The sequence below is a fragment of the Nymphalis io genome, chromosome 19 (genome assembly GCF_905147045.1).
Source record: "Nymphalis io chromosome 19, ilAglIoxx1.1, whole genome shotgun sequence".
In the NCBI taxonomy this organism is placed as follows: Eukaryota; Metazoa; Arthropoda; class Insecta; order Lepidoptera; family Nymphalidae; genus Nymphalis; species Nymphalis io.
Window position 1 is genome coordinate 1,625,573 of NC_065906.1, and position 22,366 is coordinate 1,647,938.

The 22,366-nt window shown below is 35.0% G+C and overlaps 3 protein-coding genes across 5 annotated transcripts; 2 read left to right on the top strand and 1 right to left on the bottom strand.

The window, feature by feature from the left end:
• Positions 1 to 89: 89 nt before the first annotated feature.
• On the bottom strand, positions 90 to 8,474 carry LOC126776203 (polyribonucleotide nucleotidyltransferase 1, mitochondrial). Of its 3 annotated transcripts, none has more exons than XM_050498505.1 (14): positions 8,170 to 8,257; positions 7,863 to 8,081; positions 7,323 to 7,533; positions 6,963 to 7,129; positions 6,434 to 6,590; positions 4,493 to 4,706; positions 4,047 to 4,174; positions 3,767 to 3,957; positions 3,373 to 3,512; positions 2,757 to 2,944; positions 1,852 to 1,975; positions 1,365 to 1,505; positions 721 to 813; positions 90 to 502 (listed from the first exon to the last, which is right to left on the bottom strand). In XM_050498505.1, the coding sequence occupies exons 1-14, from the start codon at positions 8,186 to 8,188 to the stop codon at positions 350 to 352; spliced, it is 2,145 nt and encodes a 714-aa protein (XP_050354462.1). In that variant the 5' UTR covers positions 8,189 to 8,257; the 3' UTR covers positions 90 to 349. The 3 variants fall into 3 exon arrangements, with proteins under 3 accessions (XP_050354462.1, XP_050354461.1, XP_050354463.1); XM_050498504.1 differs by having other exon boundaries at positions 91 to 502; positions 7,863 to 8,068; positions 8,170 to 8,474; XM_050498506.1 differs by lacking the exons at positions 7,323 to 7,533; positions 7,863 to 8,081; positions 8,170 to 8,257 and having other exon boundaries at positions 91 to 502; positions 6,955 to 7,090.
• A 544-nt stretch (positions 8,475 to 9,018) lies between these two features.
• LOC126776231 (uncharacterized) lies at positions 9,019 to 11,126 on the top strand. The gene is made up of 3 exons (XM_050498551.1): positions 9,019 to 9,160; positions 9,238 to 9,329; positions 10,696 to 11,126. The coding sequence occupies exons 1-3, from the start codon at positions 9,107 to 9,109 to the stop codon at positions 10,910 to 10,912; spliced, it is 363 nt and encodes a 120-aa protein (XP_050354508.1). The 5' UTR covers positions 9,019 to 9,106; the 3' UTR covers positions 10,913 to 11,126.
• Positions 11,127 to 13,214: 2,088 nt separating this feature from the next.
• Positions 13,215 to 15,273, top strand: LOC126776214 (uncharacterized). The gene is made up of 2 exons (XM_050498524.1): positions 13,215 to 13,711; positions 14,415 to 15,273. The coding sequence occupies exons 1-2, from the start codon at positions 13,243 to 13,245 to the stop codon at positions 15,158 to 15,160; spliced, it is 1,215 nt and encodes a 404-aa protein (XP_050354481.1). The 5' UTR covers positions 13,215 to 13,242; the 3' UTR covers positions 15,161 to 15,273.
• The last annotated feature ends 7,093 nt before the right edge of the window (positions 15,274 to 22,366 follow it).

The window sequence follows — 22,366 nt, forward strand, 5'->3', positions numbered from 1 at the left end:
GGTCGGTTTATTTAAACCATCAAAAACATTGAGATGTAGCAATTAAACACGGTTAATTATTTAAACTTTATTAAAACTTAAATTTGAAATATTTACGCAAAATTAGCGTATTTTTAATTAACATTTCATTTACAATCACATATTCTGAAGACGATATATTTTTATGGCAATATACAAATTAATCTTCAGATATAAGGTTCCATTTTCAAAGACGCTTCAACGATTTATTTTGAGTTTAGGTTTTTATCACACTAGCGTCTATCAGACGTTAAAAAATGCTTGACACTAGACGTCTAACTTCAAAACACTAGCACTTATTTTCAGTCTCTTATTTTATTACTCCAGTTTTTTAGCTCTTGTCCAATTTCCTGACGATCCCCGGCGGGGGAGACGAGAGGACTTTCCGTGAGAGACGAAGCTGCCCTGACACTGGGTCCCGGCCGAAGTATTTCACTTGAATCTCTGACCCTACGTCTAGTCCTAAGACCGAAGGATGCATAATCTGAAAAAATATATAATTAAATGGTTGATTTCATCTATTACTTAAAGTAACTAAGCTAAACTTAATTAAATCCGGGCCATAAAATAAGACTGCATAACCAAAAAGGAGGTATACGTTACCCAGTACTTAGCTACATGTCCTATCCTGACATTTATAACCGGTGATACTCCTCTACATTGATATAAACACTTTACATGCCAGTAAGATTATAACCATACCTTTCTGTGATCAAGTTGTGTGTTATGCACGAGCGCGGGGGACATTCCCGCGTACAACGTCACCAGTACGCCGATGTCCCTCACCTCCACCACCTGGAACCGATGCATATTTTGAGCGAGTGAAATGGTCCGCGAGTGTCGGCGCTGCAGTGTGTGCGAGTGTCGGCACTGCAGTGTGTGCGAGTGTCGGCGCCGCAGTGCGTGCGTGTGCGGCCCGCAGTGTGTACGTGTGCGGCGCCGCAGTGTGTGCGTGTGCGGGCCGCAGTGTGTGCGTGTGCGGGCCGCAGTGTGTGCGTATGCGGGCGCCGCAGTGTGTGCGTGTGCGGGCCGCAGTGTGTGCGTATGCGGGCGCCGCAGTGTGTGCGCGTGCGGCCCGCAGTGTGTGCGCGTGCGGCCCGCAGTGTGTGCGCGTGCGGCCCGCAGTGTGTGCGCGTGCGGCCCGCAGTGTGTGCGCGTGCGGCCCGCAGTGTGTGCGCGTGCGGCCCGCAGTGTGCGCGTGCGGCCCGCAGTGTGTGCGCGTGCGGCCCGCAGTGTGTGCGCGTGCGGCCCGCAGTGTGTGCGCGTGCGGCCCGCAGTGTGTGCGCGTGCGGCCCGCAGTGTGTGCGCGTGCGGCCCGCAGTGTGCGCGTGCGGCCGGCAGCGTACCTTGGCGCTGTAGACGGCGCCGAACTCGAGGTCGGGCGCGCGGTCGGCGCTGAGCGCGCGCTGCAGGCGGGCGCGCGCCTCGTCCAGCGCGGCGCTCGACGGCGCGAACACGCTGTAGCGCGTCTCGTCGATCGGGCTGATCTGGAAAGAGGAACCGCCGTTTAATAGCGCGGTTTACTAACTGAATATCGGCTATTATGGACTATCAGAGATCAATGTGTGTGTGAAAACACGCATTTTATTTACCCTTTCATAATCCAGGTGGAAGGCAAGCCGGAGAGGTCATTGGCGCACGACCAACAACTTTACATGCTTTCCGAAGCACAGGAGTGTATCATTGCCAATTTTCAAAAGAAAAATTATATGAGTGAAAAAAAACTGTTTTTTATCCCCCAACCGCAATTCTAATACAGCCTCGCTGAATCAATGGCCACATAAGTTAGATACTAGACCCACGAGACAGTAAGTTTAGTAGAGCGTACAGTACCTGAACCCCGGTCTCCAAATACAGCTTCTTCAGATTAGAGCCGCCGACTCCGAGTAGCTTGGCTCGCTTGTGGACTTCGACCTCCATTTCCTCGATCACTGGCATATTGTCTTTACGGTCTTGCCTTGAAAGAAAGTCCATGTTTTAAACTACTACACAATAAATGAAAAACGTTAAATCAAAATAAGCTGTGAATTTGTCTAATAATTTAAACAATCAAAATCGATTTATCAATCGCCATTCGATAAAAAAAAGTGTGTGTGCCAAGGTACTCACGAGAATTAATGTGTGCTCATGTATTGCACACACTAACGCATTTACAATAACAATTTTTACGCCGACGTCATCTGACGCTCGAAATCTTACGCTTACTCGTCTAGCGTTCGAAGATTCAGCTAGCGTGTACTGAGCGCTAAGATGTTAACACATCAATAATAAAATCGATTATTTTTTTAATCTATGGAAAACTAAGTTCTTAATTTAAACCTGTAAGTGTATGAGCTGAATTTCACAACTGAAATAAAATCAGTTACGCAACCAATTATGCTAAAATGTTTACTACTTTGAATGCTGTTGATAATATAATATAAAGTCCAATTCCAAGAGGAGGTAAAGATAAACAAAACTTATACGTACATAATTCAAACGATTTTCTAATAGTTTTGCACTACACATTATACAGGCTAAGTATATACTTACGTATATGTATATAACTGTTATCGATGTTTTGAATTCTATCTGTTATCGAATTATTTAAAATGTGTGTGGGTTGACGGATTAAAGTCTAATTTATATTTGGTGATTAAAATAATAACGCGACGACTATTAGGGATTTATTATTGGCAACGGATTGAATTCTAAAGTGCAATTAATACAATTCAATAATAATATTGCGTTCAACTCACCTCGGCTTATCTATACATTGGTTCATAATATCAATGACCTTGCTCTTGGCGTCGCATGCCTTTTGGACGGATTCCATGACTATTTTCAGGGGAAGTCCCGGCAGTTTGACGTCAGCTTGTAAAGCTGTTACGCCTTTCTTGGTACCCGCTACCTTGAAGTCCATATCGCCCATATAGTCTTCTATACCCTGGGGGTGGAGTATTTAGGTAAGTAGTTATTGTGCTTAATTTTTTATATATGTATATATAGTGAATAATTATCTGTTTCATTATTTTATGGGAGAATGAATGCTTAGTTTGTTATGGTTAAAAAAAGTATTTTTGTCTAGAAAATTTGATCCTGCTCGGTGAAAACAATAACATCGTCACAAAAAGCCAACAGGTCACCAGAGTTGTTTGTGAAATATTTTACTGGTAGTGTGATAAATAAAACCCATCGCTTCGGATCCAAATATATGGGATAAGCTAAGGGAGAGCGAAGAACGAGTATACCAGTGGTTATGTGAAGGTGTACTCAATCAGGCCCAATCATATGACTACCGTCTTAAAATAAACAAAAAGAAAGAGAGAGAGAGTGGGAGAGAAAGAGAGATAGAGTATAGTGATCAGTACAAACCAGGAGGTCGGTGAGTATCCGGTAGTCGTTGTCGCGCGTCACGAGCCCCACGGCCACGCCGGCCGCCGGCGCCGCCAGCGCCACGCCCGCGTCCAGCAGCGCCAGCGAGCCCGCGCACACCGACGCCATGGAGCTCGAGCCTGGGGGACCGGGGCGCGCTCAACTTGTGTTACATTAAGGAAAACGTCGTGAGGAAACCTGCATGTGACAATTGCAAGTCCACATATATCAACCATGGTAGGATAAACTCCGAGCATTTCGCTTATGAAAAGATCTTTGCCCAGCCGTGGGACATTTACATATTGCTGCTAATGTAAATTTATTTTTTCTAGTATCACTTTACGTCACAAAATCGCTTTAATTTCAAATAATAAGTTCGATAGGACTCACTCACCATTGCTTTCCAGCACCTCAGCGGTGAGCCTGACGGTGCAGTTCTGCTGGGGCACGACGGGTAGCAGCCCCCGCTCGGCGAGCGCGCCGTGCCCCGCCTCGCGCCGCCCCGGCCCCCCCATGCGCCCCACCTCGCCCGTCGCGTACGACGGGAACTCGTAGTGGAGGAAGAAGTTCTTCTCTTTAACCCCACTGTTAATATATTTTTAACCGAAATTTAGTATGAAGGAAGCTTGGACGACATGCGACTATTTTATAGGAAAAAATTAAATAATAAGAACCTCGTGATCATGGTGAGTGTATCCATTTTAAGAGCGCTCTCTGGTGAGTCGAATGCGACCGTACACAGCACTTGAGTCTGTCCGCGCTGGAACACCGCGCTGCCGTGGAGGGGTTCGTAGAGACCCGCCTGAAGATAAACAATAAAGTGTTTTAAACTTGATAGAAGAAAATTAAACAAACAATTTTAAGTAAACTATGTTTTAATAACTAATTATAATAAAACCTTGACTTATTAAACAGCCGTAATTGGTCCCGGCCTCGTATTTGAGTCAAGGATCTCGGAATCTTATAGCCTTATAAGTTGAAGAGGCAATCAATATGTTTTTTTACTTAATTGGGTAAATTATTGTCATTTTTTGTACTAAAAAGTATAAAAATAGACAGTGGTTTAAATATAAAATATTTTTGTATTCAAGATCTGTATGTATCCAATGAAACCTGATACCTCACACGTGATCTTCCTCAGTTCGTCCAATCCTCGTCCATCACACCTGACATCCGTTTCAAATATCATGTCCCTGAATATCTGCTTTAGGTTTGAGTTGAAACAGTCCTGGAGCAAGGTCACGTCCGCTTCCGTATCCCTTAGCTGGTTGAGGACCGTCTGCCGGAGCTCGGATATCGCATTGTCACGTGACGTCTTATCATGACTGAAGTCACTATAAAGGAGTGTTAGACATATTAGGATATTTTTTTTTATAGAATAGGAAGGCGGACGAACATATGGGCCACCTGATGTTAAGTTATCCGTGTAGGGACGGAGAAGGAAATACATTTCACTGCCCCTCTCGTTCCCATGGGTGTCGTAAGAGGCGACTAAGGGATATCTGAGCGACCATCTGGTGGTAGGATGTTAAACATCCGCCTGACTTGTTACCACTGTACGCATGGTGAAAAACTTGTGAAGTGGCTAGCAGCCGCGTTTCGAGGTCAGCCAGCGTACAGCCAGTGCCCGAGCGAGTATTGTCGCGATGGGTGTTGGTTCAGTGGAGACGGCTGTTGAACCAATGCCGGGGAAACTGTATTGACCTGCCGGACAGGGAGACCTGAAGAAACGGCTGTTCCGCTGGCCGCCTGTTGCATAGTACAGGGGCCCGTGCGTGCCTAACCAGCTCGCGAGGCTGCCCCACCAGGCCACGCATAATCTCGGGGTGGACCGTCGTGCCGATTGGTGACCGGAAGGTGGGGTCCCGGCGGCCACTTTCGGGGGGGTTCGGGGGCCCTTCCGTCCGGCGGGTCAGTCAGCGGGCGCTTTCTATCGACTGTATCACGGCGAGTGCTCTGAGGAATTATTCTCTCTAATTCCTGCTTCCCCCTTCCTTCTTAAGTCCACGCGAGCTGGTTCTCGATGTCACCGCCTAACGGTGACATCAATTCCATCGCGAACAAAGAAATTTAACAACTCCTTTCTTTGTCGCACTTCCAAAAAATGGAATTCCGTACCAGCTCACGTGTTTCCCTCCTCTTACAACCCGGGTTCCTTCAAACGAGGCGTGAAGAGGCATCTTGCGGGCCGACAAGGCGAAGGCGGCTAGTGCAGAACGTTTTTCCCGTCTGTACTGGCCGTCGTCGCCTTTGGACTCTACTACCACTTACACATCAGGTGGAGTAGTCATTTGCCCTCCCGGCAAATATATATATATATATATAAAAAAGTGATCACCAACGCCCATAGACATTGGCATTGTAAGAAATGTTAACCATCGATCACATCACCAATGCGCTACCAACCTTGGGAACTAAGATGTTATGTCCCTTGTGCCTGTAATTACACTGGCTCACTCACCCTTCAAACCGAAACACAACAATATCAAGTATTGCTGTTTTGCGGTAGAATATCTGATGAGTGGGTGGTACCTACCCAGACGTGCTTGCACAAAGCCCTACCACCAGTAAATTTTAATTCTTGAACACATTTTACAAAACAATGGAAAGACTTGATTTATAAAAATGGTTTTCTTGGCTCAGGGTATCTCGTTTCCGAACTGATGGTAGTTTCTAACTTAACAATCAATAAGTAAAGTAATTTTTTATTTCATTTGGTTTGTTATAGAAGTTAATGTGCTGCAGAGGAATTCTAGCAGCGAGTTACAACAAAGTAGATATAATGAAAACCTTCTTCATAACATAAGATATAATGTACTTACACATATATGTTATGGCGATTAGTCAAATGGTGTCTATTATCTCAAGGAAATATACCAATATTTATTAATTTTATATACCAATATTGATTCCATAGAAATTAAATTAAAATTTAATAAAGTAACCTTTAAGAGTATATTTATTAACAGCCTGTGAATGTCCCACAGCTGGGCTGAGGACCCTTTTTGAGGAGAAGGTATGGAGCTTATTCCAGAGTATAATTAGTTAAGAGTATAAGTACCTTAATATTTCTCTAATCTTCATAGAAGACAAAGTCTTGACAGAATCTACAATACTCTGATCTATCGGCGGTTGAACTTCATATTCCCTTTTCATTTTACCATAAGTTTTCTGTAATTTCTCTATACTCCTAACTATGGTTTGCGCTTCTTTGGTACCTGAAATTACAAAATCATATGAAAGACAAGTATTAGACACTTTTTTATAAGCAACCATGACATTTTTGAACAATATGGACCTTTTTTTTAATTGCCAAAGAAACAGTACATTTATGATTACTCAATACTATTAAAAAGAAAACTAGTAAAATTACATATAAACAACTTGGCAATAAATACTGTTTTCGTTAGTGAATTTGTGTTTACAATTCCTTATATACTGAAGTGAAGAAAAACATTGCACCGGAACAGCACGGTTAAATAAGTTCCATAGCTTCCTAAATGGAGGTCTTAACCCAGCAATGGGACATTTATAGGTCGTTAATTACGTATACATTAAAGTATAACAGCAAATTTGACTTACATTCATACCTAGTTTGATGGCCTTGAGCAGATCTTGTTGCAGGATGATATTAGCATGACCTTCCAACATCACCACTAAATTGCCAGTTGTTGCTGCAACGACTAGGTTTAATGAAGACTGCTCTAGGTCCCTTCTAGTAGGGTTTATGATTAGTTCATTGTCTATCTGACCGAGTCTGTAAAATGTTTTAACATTCTAACATTAGCTTTTTGTTATCAGTAAAAAAGTCTTATAATATCTTAATAATGCAGTTAATTTTACAAGAGTTCAATTGTATATAATAATACAATAAAAATTTGATTAACTTGATACAAGTCTTGTAAATAGTCTTTTAATTTTTCATTTGCTGCATTTTGAATTCATATTACCTAACAGCCCCGACAGGACCGTTCCATGGAACATCTGAAAGGGCTAGTGCAGCACTGGCTGCATTAATAGCAACAGTTTCAGGCGAATTGGTTCCATCGACAGCTAGCATATTGCACACTATTTGAGTATCAAAGAAATAATTTTGTGGGAACAATGGTCGCAGTGATCTATCTATCAATCTTGATGTTAAAATCTCACGCTCTGTTGGTCCTGGAACATAAAAATGATTAAGTTTTTTTTTAATTTTATAGGCATGATTAATTTTAGATGAATGAATATGTGGGAGTGGTACCCAGGTCTGCACAAAGGTGTAAACCTTTACCCAAAGCATCATATATTTAACATATTAATATTTTTTATTGTATGTTTTTGATTTTGTATCGGTAACATTCATACATTTACAAGAAAGTCAAAGCCAAGTTTGTTATATATATAGAATATATAAAGGACTGTAAATAGAATAATGCAGTTATCAAATAAAACTAATATTTATTATATATATATATATATTTTTACATAATTTTTGTATTTTCATTTACCTAGTTCTTTTCTTAGAAAGTTTGTCGGTATTCTGCCAGCGGCTGCTGCCTTTTGTCTATAATCTACAACCAGTGGAAGGAAAGAACTAGAACTTTGTTTAGCTTTAGATACAACTGTAGAGAGTACACTAGTGTTCCCGAGTGTGGCCACACATGCTCCGTCAGCAAACCGAGCATATTTTCCAGTGGATAGCTTAAGAGATATTCTGCAAATAAGCACTATATTATAAAATAATCATATCCATATCCTTTCAATTTTTCTCAAGTAGTATTATATCGACATAACCTAACTTTTCTTTAAACTCACCCATTTGAAAAGGGAACATCAATTTCACCTACACTTGATTGAGATGAAAGATATTTATAATAGTATTTACTCCTATTTTTAAATCTAGATAAAACAGCACGGTTTTTTGGCAACATAGCAATGTTTCTTAGAAATATTCAAGTAACGATTGAACAAGTAATTATTGAATGTACAACACATAAAAAATATTTATAAAGGTAATTACTATTTATTGATATAAATTTTATTATAGATCTCAATATCGCGTATTTCAATTTTTATTATTTTAAACTAGATTAATTGCACTTGTATAACAATTTATTAAGTTTTTCTGTCAATGTCAAATTTATTTCAGTGTTTCCTAAAATTATTTTGTTTTTCCCAAAGTCATAAATTTATAATTTCTGTTATGTCATATGCATTTTATAAAAATAATTAATCGGAAATTTGAAGTAAGGGAGGCACAGTATTAGTTTTCTTATCTTTTTTACTCTAGCGTAAAAGAATAATAATATATTCAATATGGCAGCTATCATTTCAAGAACTGCATCAAGCTCTTAAAAAATAAATTTAGTGTTATGTTTTCCATTTTAACTTGAAAAAGAACGCTGTTTTAAAATGTATATCCCGTCGTTAACAAAATACCTCTATTAAAATCCAATTTATAGCTTAGAAAAATATAGCAAACAAACGAGCAAACGTGAAAGGCAATCATTACAGATATTTCTATATTATTTATATCTTCATTAATATATATGTATTTATTAATATGATATATATTGTTATTTTACTCTTTGATTTATTTAGTAAAAGATTACACAAAATAATAAATAAAAATAAGTTTAATGTCAGTGTCAACTATCAATGTCATGGACCATGTCATTTATTTTTTGAATACAAAGAATTTTTTTTTTTAAATTAAAAAGCTATAAAAACAGAGTTATTGTTGAAGTCTAAAATGAAAAAAATACAAGGGAATGATTGCTTGCAAAGAATTAATTTTCTTTACCAAGTAAGAAAACTTTTTTGAAATTTATTTTAAATATTTAATATTTTTAAACTCAAATACATCGTTTATTCTTTTTACAGATAAGTAAAAAAGTAGTAGAAAAGAACCCAGCATTGTCTGCTTACTACGGGAATCTCGCACTTAGTGTGGCAAAGAAAAATGTTTTGAAAATGTAAGTTTTTTTTTGCTTTATTTATTATTGTACATTCTAACCAGCCAGCATAAATGTAAGTGTTTTTATTATTGAATGGCGCTATCAATTGTACATTGATGGTAGTAGTCCAGAAACAAACATGCTTACATAAAATAAATACACCAGTAGAAGTAATAAATTTTATTATGTGTTAATTTTAATATCTTTAATATAATAACGTATGAGATATTTGAAATTTAATTATAACAAAATATCATATATTGTAAATTCGATGACAATCTTTCAGTTCTCCATTTTTTTATATATGCGCGGGAAAAACTATTTTTTTAACTTTTTTTTACCAAACAATACCAATGATGTTCATAAACCGATTATATTTATATTAAATCAAATACAATATAGAAATATGTTATTATTAAATATATTAAATGAAGTACATAAATAAGTATTTCTAACACATAAATCTAAGTAAGTGATCAAGGAATAATATTTATATCTACATATGTATAATAGAATAACTGACTGATAGAATGACATAGCCACGTACAGCCCAAACGACTAGCATCATGGAAATTTGCACGGGTTTCTTTTACACTAGGTAGGCTAGCATTAAGAAAGGATTATTGATTTGATTGGTAGGGGTAAGAGTTTGTATGAAAATCCTTAACTTTTGAAAAAAGAGCCATAGAAATTGCATATACCAATTCTGAATTATAATATGAGCAAAGCTTTAAGTAAAATACTAGTACTTATATAAAAGATATGTACATCAATATCTATAATTCTGTCTTGTGTATTTATATCTATGTAACATGAAATAATGATTTAAATTTTTTACAATTATTAAATTGTGAAGTGTCATATAAATATTTATTTCCTACACATGATGCTTAAAACTGGAAAACAATTATTATGCTAAGTAACTGGATAAATTGTTTGTTTGGTCAATTGTTAATGTGTTTGTTAATTATTTACATTAACAAATAAATAAGTTTTAATGATGTAGATTTCACACCATTTTCTACTTTCCTTCAAGCCTTCCATTATATTTGTGATACGCTTGTATATGTTTCTAATTGTCCACTAGTTTAATTTTATTTTTCATTTTATTTTAGTGTAATCAGCTATTTCAGACATATTTATTTTTCATCCATCATCATCTAAGGCATTACAGCCGTGTGTGGTCTGGCCTTAGTTTAGCTATCTTGGTTATTCACAATTATTTCTTTCAGATTTATTTGACTGCATCCATTCACCTGAGCTTGGGGCTTGATTTTTATGATTGTTAGATTTGACATCTAGTAGGCTTTTAGGTACTAGCCTCATTCATTCTTGATTTATTTTTCATTAGGCAGACATATAATAAGTTAAATTTTTCTTCCAGACATCCAGACATAAAGAGACAATTATGCAAGAAGTGCCACTGTATACTCATAGACAAAAAATCGGCAAGAGTCAAGATAAAAAATGAAAACAAAAGAAAACTCATTCAGTTGACTTGTAATACTTGTAAGATGAATAAATATTTTCCAGCCAATAAAGGGAAAAGTCATAGACTATGGCTAGAGAATCCTGAAGCTATTGTAGAAATTGTAAATTGACTTTATTTAATATTGCCATTGGTAGTTAATTTGAATATTATTATCTGAGTATTAAAAAAACCTGCCAGAGAGATGGGAGAATTATTGATTAAGGTTAATCTTTCTTTAAATTAAAAAAAAATGTTTAAACACTACATATGTTTATTAACAATTTTGCATTTATTTTTATTTTTCGTAAGCTCAATTTGTCTTATATAAAAGTCTGATGAAATAAAAAAACAGTTCCTCTTGTATTTTTTAATTATTTAATTAAGAAATAAAGTTTTTATTTTATCTATAAATTATTGTTTTAAGTAATCAAAATGCACGGCTTGTTTGTCGGCAATTAGCGATTTATCTGCAAACTCTTTTTTTTTCCTTTTTTTTGTGTACTGTGTATTTTTGTTAATGCTAAGTACGATTCTCCGTTTCAAATGTAAGTTGTTCTATTTGCTGCGAATATACCGTCAAATAACTAATCAATGATTTTTGAAATAGTGGCAATTGGCCACCGGATGGTAAGTGGTTACTACTAGGGGCTGTCCATAGACACAGGCAAAGGTATGAATTCCAACTGCAAACCACATCTTACCCAGTAAAAGCACTGGTATTGAATCTAAGGTAGATCACATCTAACATATAGTCAGCCGCTGACTGTCAATATTTTACACACACACTAGGTGTGTAAAATATTGAATATTGCTATTTTTGGAAGGTTCTAGAAAAAAACAAATTGTGATAAATTGTGAATTAATTATGGCTTTTTTACTGCACATAGTTTGTACATATATGTCAAATGACAATCGAGTTAATTGAACCCAGATTATTGATCAATTCTTTTAAGTTTTCACTCGAGTAATCAAAAATATATTATTTAAATAATGTCTTTTTCCGCGCTTTCTGGTCTTCTAGAGGGTTATAGATAATATATAATGTAGCGCTTGAAAGATTAAAAATGAAATTGTATGTACGTATGTACGTAATGTATGTATGTAGGTAGTTGACTATCAGGTGCCCCATTTGTCCCCTTTTGCTTACATACAAATAAATAAAAAAAATGTATTTTTTTTAATTATTTATTTAAAGTAGTTTTTAAACTCACTCAATATTTCTAGTATGCGTCACCCTTAGTGATTTAGCGCCAGCCGCCACGATAGGTCACAGATAAAGCTATATTACATAATGCATGAGCCTCCCGCTATAAATCAAATTCAAACGCAAGCACTTGACTTTTGAATAAAATAAAATTTGGTCTTTCATTTCGGAATCGGATTACTCGTGTAGTATTTTAAAATGGCGTTATTTTGCATTCGTTTTAGGCACGCTATTGTTAACAATATAGTGCCTAGTCTTTTTTTTATTATTTTTTTTTTGCTGGAAAATCTTATTTATGCATGAAGTGGTGGAGTACATAATGTGTAGCAACAGAGCAGAGCGCGCCGGAATACCCACTATCAATTATCAATAATAACTTACCAATAATAAAAAAAACTTATCAATAATAAAAAAAAACAAACATACTAATTCATAGTATGTTTTCCTCCCTATTCAATTATAATTATGGTCGAATAAGCCAATGTGCGAACATTAGTATAAAACAAAATTTTCAATTTTTTATCCAATTTTGTATAAATAACATAATATTTCTACTTTCAAATCAGCTTGAAGAAGTTTTTGCGTTTGTAGTACTGCATCTTTCTTTTTTTTTTATATTCGCCGGGAGGGCAAATGACTCTACTCCACCTGATGGTAAGTGGTAGTAGAGTCCAAATCTTGCCATCACTCTACGTAGTTATGATTTGTACAGTAGGTACCTTAATTTATTTTTATTTTGTATACTATACTTACGTCATCAATGAAAATAATTCTTATTTAAATAAGATTCTTATTTTCCCAAGGTTGGTGGCGCATTGGTGAAGTGAGAAATAGTTATTATTTCTTACATCGCCAATGTCTATGAGTGGTGATGACCACTTACCATCAGGTGCCACATTTGCTTGTCCGCCTGCCTATAACATAAAAAAATAAAGTGATAGTTATATAAATAACTGTAATAGTAATACTTAACCTTTTTTTTGAACATAATAGTTTTTTTCAAATTATATTTAATATTGCGATTACCTATTATAATATTATACATATATACAAAATAAGAAAAAATAGGACTGAAAATTTCTTCGAAATGTTGAAAACTTATATCAAAAAAATGTAATAAACATTGTATAAAACATTTCGAATAGGTAATGAAAAAGTTTGATGTTTAAAATTTTATGGTTGCCATTATAAAATAATTTTATTACAGAATAAATTGATAATTCGTCACTGAATATTTTTAGTCCTGTGAACGTAAAATGAGGGCGATTTTGTATTTAATAATAATTTACACAGCAATTATATATGCAAGGCATTTTGCAGATATAAATGATAATGCAATATCGTCAACATATAAAATTGATAAACGAAAACATTTTTTTAAAGATGGATCGAAAAAAATGTATAAAAAATTAAACGAACATCCTAAATACACAGGAGATAAAAAAATAATTAAAAATGATGAATTAAAAAGTATTTATGATAAACACAATTTAAATTCGGATAAACAGCGGTATCTAAGAAATTCAATAAGAAATTATGAGAAAAAAAGATCAAAATACGACGGCAGAAGAGCGGAGAGTTCTGATACTACGAGTGATTCGGCAAGTTCTAGTATAGAAATGAAGAATTGGAAGGACGAATGGAAAGAGCATTGGTTGCAAAAGAAGTTGGAAGCCATCAACTCCTCAATACCAAAAGGGGACAAAGTCAATATGATCGCTGCGAGTAAGAACATGTTATTTATTATTCTATATTTAACGTATCTGACGCAAAAATGTTTTGCCTTATGTAATGTTTAAAGTTTCAAGACCTTTTTTGTATATTCTAGTTAACTAAGAGTTTAACTTTTTTTTCTATGTATTACTAAGTAATAATAATAATATCCTCCAGACCGATTTCGGCCACGGCGGCCAATCTCAAGAGAGATTAGCCAACTACGCAGGAAATATTATAGTGCACAAGTGTGCGCAAACACAGGTGCACTCTCTATTCCCTAACTCCCATAATCCGATGAGACGGCAATCCGACACGACTGGAAAGAGTTCAGGTGCAAGACCAACGGCTTTACGTGCTTTCCGAGGTACGGAAGTGTACACACCTCCAACTTACAATTACTAAGTATGAATATGTATTTAATATAAAATATCAGTTATAAATATTAAAATATGTGTCTCGTTACCCTAGTGGCCATATTATAAGTTTGCAAATATCAAAGCGCTAGGTTCAAACGCCAGATGGGCCAATAAAATGTTAAAGGTTTTTCTGTTACGAAAGTACATGTGTAAAATGTGTACATAATCCACATGTACATCGCACACACTTACGCCCTATAATATTACCTTAGTAGTTATCTACGAAATTGAGCAGGAGAACATCATTATTTACTATACCATTTTATTATCTAGTTTTTTATACGTTGAAATTTAAGGACCGTGGGGTGTTCCCTGTGGAGATCCAAACCAACACGACGCGCCTTGGGGATCATGCATGCTGCCTATGGAATGCGAGGCAGAGTACCGCATATATCGTGGCGACTACTTTTGTGGTCGAACGAAATTTATATGTTGCGCTTTACAAATAACCACTTACGACATGTACGCTGGTATCGACGTGTCATTCGCTGATTCCAGTTTAGCTACAGACTCAGAAGAAAAAAAGAATAGGAACAGAGGATCTAAAGAACGGAAAAGACGAAAAAAAGGTCGAGATAGGAAAAGGAGATTAAGAGAGAGGAAGAAACGAAAGCGGAGAATAAAGAGAACTATACGGAAAATCATACGAGAAATTAGTAAAGTATTGAACAGATCATTCAGAAATGGAACGACAGCGAGGAAGAGGAAGACGAAGCAGCTGAAGAAGTTTATAAAGGAAATGAAGAAAAGATACATAAAAGATAGGAAGGCGGTACAAGACATCCATGAACTTGAGCTAACTAAAATAGATGCAGGGTTACTAAAGCGTTTGAACGAAATAAAAGACATGAATCAACAGTACGCGAGGAATTCATCATTTAGAAATATAGCTGTAAACGGTACGATTAGTAGGCAAAATAAGAAAATGCTAATAGAAGCTTACCCAGATTTAATGAGCATGCTTAAGACTCGTCGCCGTGAACCAATAAAACCTAAAGATTATCTTGAATACGATATAGAATATGGGTATCTTTATTATTAATGGGTTAGGGAGAGCTCGTCAGTGTGATTTTATTTTCAATATTGTACCCCTCCATTCTGTATAAATTAATACCTTTGCCTTTTCTGTCGTCAAATTATAAAACTACAACATTATTCGAGTTTAACTGTCATCAAATATCATCGTTATTATAGCACTACAGAGAAAAGGTTTGGATTTCTCAAAAAAGTATAATAAACAGAAAAGGTGTGTTTTATTTCGTTAATTGATATCGTAACAAATACATAAAAACTTTATTGCACTTAATTACAAATACATAAAATAGCGAATATCAAATTGCATGCCGAGGTTGCTTTATTACTAACAGCGACAGACCACGCATTATTTCGCGAATGTCACATAGGATAGAAAAGCCATAAGGATAAGTAACGAACACAGATGCATTATCGGCAATCCGTCACGGCCAGAAAGAGTTCAGGGGCTGGGCGCTGGAGGTCTCCAAGGCATGGAAATACTCACTTTCACCTTTTAGACTCCGGGCTACTACTGAGAATCTTCGACAGGATAACCCAATAAATTTTTTCGGCGCAGTCATTTATAACGTAAATAGTAACAGGATAATTACTGTTTTAAATCAAAACAAATTTTAAAACGTTGAAAAATTAAAAATTCAATGTTTAATAATAATTAGTATGGGGAACAGAAAAATATGAATTGAATATTTGTTTAAAATTTCTTTCTAAATTTATATATCGATGGTAATATTTCTCTAAAAAATATCTAAATGTCAGTATCTCAATGGCTGGCAACATTGCGTTGCTGGCGAAATGCCAGAAACCGCTCGTACAAGGCTCGGCAGAAAGTTTAACATTTAATCATATAAGATACAGATTTTTGGCAACCCTGCAATCTTTGAATTCAATTTGTTGACGTGTAGTTTACACAAGAGCTTACAAGTTCAATAAACTTTTCATATCAAATAAACTGCATATGTTTATTTATAGTTTTGCTTAAAATATTTTTCTCGATTGTTTGTTATCCTTTATATAATTACGCCAGTATGTACTCCAGTCAGGAGGACAGATAACCTGAAAAAGATGTCGTGATCCGACTGGATGCGTAAGAAGGAGTAGAACCGGAAGCTTTCGCGTACCTTGTGAGAGGCTTATGTCCAGCAGTGGTTTGCGATTTGGTGATGACGATGTTTATTTAATTACGATACAGCAATCATTGCAGGACACTGCATAGACATTGGCAATGTAACAAGTATAAGCCACTGTTTTTTTAAATATATTTTATTTTAAAGAGAGTTTTCACTGAAACAAAATGTCACCATCATAATATTTATAACCCATTACTAAAATTTAATATGTATAATCAATCAAAACATCGATTAGCTAGATTAGAAGTTTTAGTAACATCATGCAGTAATTTATATAAGGCCTCCGCTGGTTCTCATGCATCGCAAGTCTCAAGCCATAAATTTAAGACGTTATAACGTCCGTTACGACGTTATATCTGCCCTGTAATTACACTGACTCACTCACCCTTCAATCGAAACACAGCAGTACACAAACGGTTTAAACCCAAAAATAATAGAAACAGTGCTTAAAAAGCAGCTTGCTTTTTATTTCATGTATCTCGAAAAAGGTTCTAACAAATTGACTCAGTATTTAGAAAAGGCTTTGCTTTTTAATTTTATCTACATATCTTACCTGTAAAAATGAAGTTTTTCATAAAAAATTGTAATTAATTATTATTAAAATGAGCGAAGTTCGGTCGCGCACGGATTTCCTCTAACGAAGTTTTTTTCACTACATTCAGCTGTCTCATTACTTACTACTAGTTTATTATGCCACTGATCTCGATGTCCTGGGTTCAAGCCTTAAGCTGAGCTGTTGAAAAGTTATTGATTATTAAAAAAAATACATTAGTATCTATAGAAATGGCAGTACCATACTCCCGTGCTTCGGAAAACGCTTAAAGTCGTTGTTCATACTCCTAAGATTTTTTCGGTTATGTCAGATTATAAGAATGAGAGAATATATACTATAGTACGCCATTAAATGGGTACATTCATGCATTACAAGATTTTCTGTGCAGTTGCCTCTCGCTGTCTCTCTTCTATTTGAGTACGTCGTTGTTTCATAATACTGCAAGAAAAAGAATAAAGAACTATCACAGCAGGCCGTCTGCGTGACGCCAGCCTTCCTTGGCAACGCCTTGATTGGTGGATTGGATTCCCGCCACAAGGATTTTTGCCAACACTTTTCACAGATAATAAATACAGGTGTTTTTAAATTAATTGTAATCGTTTAAAAAAAATCTTGTCGGAAATATTGTCTTATTATATTATGTTTTAAGCACGACAGAAATAAGGCACCGTTGTCAGTGTAAGCTTATTTATTGTCCAATATGTGTATATAATCTTAATACAAAAACACACTACCACTGTCACCAAATCAAGTTTTTATTAAATACAATTTATACTTTATATTTTAGCAAACTTAGTAAAGCATACGCCTAAACTCCATCACGGAACGATATTGAATGTCCTGTATCAGTTGGTTGTTTTTATTAATTTTAAAAAAATAACATTGAGACCAGAGGGTTTCTACTAACAAATTGTCAAAATATCGCAATCGAATCGAAAAGTGATCATTGCCGCTTATCCGATTTCTTATTCTTTAATTTAATTATCGACTATTGGCATAAACTTTGACAATTAAGTTTGGTTTCGACAGAACGGTATTATATAAATAAAGGGTGGGCGTGAACTAATAGTAGCAATTAAAAAATAAAAATAGTTTATTAAAAATTTCCCTTCGACTATTTTACGTTTAGTTAAGTAAAATTAAAGTTTGACTTACAATTTTTGCTTTTTTCCTGCATTCTTCTGCTGCCTTTTTATGTTACTTCTTTTCCTGACTTTATCAGGGTCATAATATTTAACATTATTTTCCATATTTATTAATAAAAAGTGATTAAAATTAAATTAAATCACAAAGCTACACAGTCATTAATTCAAGCAATAATAACCGCCATATAGTAAGTATAAATTAATTAAAAAATATAAATACCTATGTATTCATCGTTCTCAAATTTCATGTTGTTTGTTTATGTAAAGTAAGTTTATGGAAGAAGTTCAAGTTGGTTGAGAGCCTTTTGCTTATCTTCGCATAAGTCTATTAAGTTATTCAAGCAATTAAGATTCTTATAATGTGCGAAGATTCCATTTTGCTGTCTGTTTTGTTATTTCTTTGATGATTGTTTAGAAATAAAATGTTTTACTTTTTTTTTAAATAGATAGGTGGACTAGCACATGGGCCACTTGATGGTACCACCACCATCCATAGACATTGGCGATGTAAGAAATTCCGTACTACAAGTTACATTATTGATGTGAAACATCTTTTGCGAACCTTAGGAGTAAAACAGACTCGTATGCCATGACGTTAAACGGTATGACATTCTCTTACGCAGTCTTGAGAGGTGGTGGTGCGTATATTGTATATTTCGTTCATTTTATTATAATAATAATAAAATGCATTTATTCTAAACTCGATTTTTTTTATTCATGTATTATTGGTATTCCTTAATTATAAATTAGTTCTATAACCATCAAATTCATCAGATTACATCAGATTTGAGAAGAACTGGCGAATAGAAATCATAACGATTTCCTTCAAAACAATAACGATTCCTTTTTGTTTACAACTATTGTTGTTAGCAATGTATATTTTTATATTTGACCTGTTGGCTATTGTTTCATAGTTTGTTTCATTCACAAAGTTTGCTATCACCTAAAAAAACTTGTTTTAATTTAAAATTCATCTTTTTGATTTTTAATTATTATAATAGTATGAGTTCTTACAGAATAGCACTGCAGACTCAAAAATATCACGGTTTTATTATTATTCATTTATAAGACTGATTTATTTTTAAGAATAATAATAATTAATGCTAATAATTCTAATGCTACTTTCCAGTAAATGTTAATTTTGCACCATTGGAAACAATCAGAGGCGAACTCTGAACACATAATTCAGTGGTTTATGTGGGTTCCTTCAGCATTGATTTATGGTGTTAATATTATTTTGTGGTTTGTGGTTTCTTGTTCGGCTTGAAATAACAAAGACTTTATTGTTTTCAAGTGAATCGAATAAGTAAAAATATTTGGTAAATAATTGAGTACATCTTCGAATTTTGCAATACACTCAAGTTGCTCCAAATTCGACTACGCATGAAAATTCATATTAGTAGGCTATTATTACTATTATTTCTAGTATATTGAAGGATGAAAACCGGCTTACGGTGATATGCTATTTTGAAGTTTGTTTTCCTTGACGAGTGTAGTTTATCAGTGAAGTAACACGTTAACGAATACCCGTTCGTTTAACTAATGTTTTATTGCTTGCTGAGTGTCGCATATTGTAAGTACAATATTTAACTTAACATATTTGTATACGATTATAAAGAATCATTATAGGTTTTATAAAATTCTTCCAGTTATTGAATTAGGTTTAATTACAGATTTTTATTAATGTTATAGATACTCTTTGGTTCGAAAGTCTTTATGAATAAATTTAGACCATGATATTGTAATTTTGACATTGATATTAATAAAAAAGGGATGGTTCGTTGTTATACGATAAGGTATGCGGACATTGTGTTTTTAAGAAAAGGAGAAATAAAACAATTGTAAACTGGTCTTATTGGAAATTATTTAAAATTCCCTTTAATCTGAAGTTGTGGCTACAATATAAAGGGAATTATTATAAAGTTTAATTTCAAAAATCTTCGTTTTTCTTTATTTACCAGAACACAAATTGTACGGTACGGGTCACAGTGGTAACAGCGACAGCTCGTCTGTCGTTACAAACTATCCTTCAACACTAACGAGACTGGTTATTACCAGTTTAATTCAGTATTCACTTTCATCTTATCCAGATTTCAAAGTCCGACAGAATACTGTTTCTCGCGAAGACTTTTTAAGCTCGTGTTATGTAGTACACAATTAAAGGTATATTAGAATAGATATTAATATAATAATCACAGGAAATAAAATAACTTGTAAGATATACAAACGGAAATTCTATTAGCAAAGTTCACGCGAACGAAACTATAAATATTACTATAAATATTATTACGACTAATGTCTACCACCGAAAATCCGAAAACAGCCTGTGAATGTCCCACTGCTGGGTTAAAGGCCTCCTCTCCTCATTTTGAGGAGAAGGTTTGGAGCTTATTCCACCACGCTGCTCCAATGCGGGTTGGTGGAATACACACGTGGCAGAATTTCAGTGAAATTAGACACATGCAGGTTTCCTCACGATGTTTTCCTTCACCGTAAAGCACGAGATGAATTATAATCACAAATTAAGCACATGAAAATTCAGTGGTGCTTGCCCGGGTTTGAACCCACGATCATCGGTTAAGATTCACGCGTTCTTACCACAGGGCCATCTCGGCTGTTTTCTAATGTCTAACACATTATTCGTAATAATATTTATACAAAGCGGCGTAACAAAGAATTTAAGAATAAACATCATTAATGGAGCATAAAAGTAAAAAAGAAAGACAGTAATAGCTTGTAAATATCCTATCAGCGGGATAAGACCTACTTTCCTTTATGAGAAGAATGATTGGAGCTTACTCCACCGTGCACGAATGAGCTCCTAGTTTCCCCTCAAAAACAGGAAAGGGGAGGGGAGAAAAACGTAGGCAGTAGTTCAGCAATGTGACATTTATACGTTGCCACAAGATCACTGAGACAATCAGGGTATGATAGAATTTTATAAACATATATGGTTTTATTATATATAGTAGCATACTAGGCAAGTCAAAGCGCTGAAAGCAAAATTTTTAAATATTTACATTATTTCAATATTTTTATTTTTCATGCAAAATTCAAAGACCGCAGTTTAGAAAATCGTTTGGCAAGAAATCAAATAACGATACCAACTTAATTTAACTAGTAATTATTGCCATAAACTATTTCAAGTCAATATGTCTAGACTGATGTGCATAAGTTTTGCCAATTAATGTCTTATGAAGCGAGAAATATGACAATCCTTATTTGAATAGAATCAGGATACTGTATATTTATGTAATATTTTATAAGGTAAAGTATATAAGGTAGGTACAACCATCAAACCAAATAAAAATAACAAATAATGGGTGGTGACCACTTACCATCAGGTAGCCAAATTGTCAGTCGGCTCACCTCTTTTCAAAAGAAAAAGATAAATAATACAAAACATAGACGAATTACCATACGCTGTGAAAGAAAATATTGGTTAAAAATTATATATACTTTAATGAACCAAAATGGCCCAGTATGTAGAGCACGTGATATCCCAATAGAAGGTTGCTCAATCAGGTAGTTCAATTCCGGACACGCAACAATGAATTTTTATTACTATTTTTAATTCATCTCCTGCTCGGCTTCAAATAGTTTTACTTTATAAGAACATTATATCCTTTTTTATTTTACAAAAGAGAAATGATAAAGAATATTTTTTTCCATTTAAAACTACAATTTTCCAACATTATTCCGCAGCTGTGAATGTAAGTGAGCGGAAACGAGCAATATCTCCAGACATTCTGCCCGTCGATTGACGTTCAGTTGACAAGGAAATTCGTATGCAGTTAACTTAGTTTATAGGCGATGTGTGTATGTGTGTTCAATACAAATATAAGTTTACACAACAAATAATACACTTTGACGTATAAATTTAACAATTAAAAATTAGTTTGTAAATAGCTCATTCCTGGGCAAGCCCTTATCTTATTTCACCACAGTCCTTAAATACAATAAACACACTTGTGTCTAAATTTCATCCGACACAAACAGATTTTAACACGATGTTGTATAGCACATAAACTTCAGCGGTGCTTGCCCGGAACCGGAACCTTCTCTAAGATTACCGTGTTCTAACCATTGGGTCATTTTCGATCTTTTTTAAATTTAATAGAAGTAAATAAGAAGTCCTTTTCCTGCCATAAATAAGAAATATTATTTATATTTTAGTATCGGTAATTAGTTTAAAGACTGGGATTGTTCGGTCTACATAGTGTCGCTATTCGCTACAACTTACAAGTATTGATTTTCTCAGCAATTACCCAAAGAAACCTTACACCGGATAAGGTTTAACGATACTACTATTAATTCGCGGTTAATTTCGTTAAGGAATTATCTTGAGAAAACCTACATATTTCACAATAAATTCCAAGAAAAGTATA

Coding starts and splice junctions, on each gene's coding strand:
- LOC126776203 (XM_050498504.1), bottom strand. CDS start 8,285: ATGTTGCCAAAAAACCGTGCTGTTTTATCTAGATTTAAAAATAGGAGT. Junction 7,130..7,322: donor GGTCCTGTCGGGGCTGTTAG/GTAATATGAATT, acceptor AACATTTTACAG/ACTCGGTCAGATAGACAATG. Junction 6,591..6,962: donor GCTCAAGGCCATCAAACTAG/GTATGAATGTAA, acceptor TTGTAATTTCAG/GTACCAAAGAAGCGCAAACC.
- LOC126776231 (XM_050498551.1), top strand. CDS start 9,107: ATGAAAAAAATACAAGGGAATGATTGCTTGCAAAGAATTAATTTTCTT. Junction 9,161..9,237: donor GAATTAATTTTCTTTACCAA/GTAAGAAAACTT, acceptor TTCTTTTTACAG/ATAAGTAAAAAAGTAGTAGA. Junction 9,330..10,695: donor AAGAAAAATGTTTTGAAAAT/GTAAGTTTTTTT, acceptor TTTTTCTTCCAG/ACATCCAGACATAAAGAGAC.
- LOC126776214 (XM_050498524.1), top strand. CDS start 13,243: ATGAGGGCGATTTTGTATTTAATAATAATTTACACAGCAATTATATAT. Junction 13,712..14,414: donor AGTCAATATGATCGCTGCGA/GTAAGAACATGT, acceptor TTGAAATTTAAG/GACCGTGGGGTGTTCCCTGT.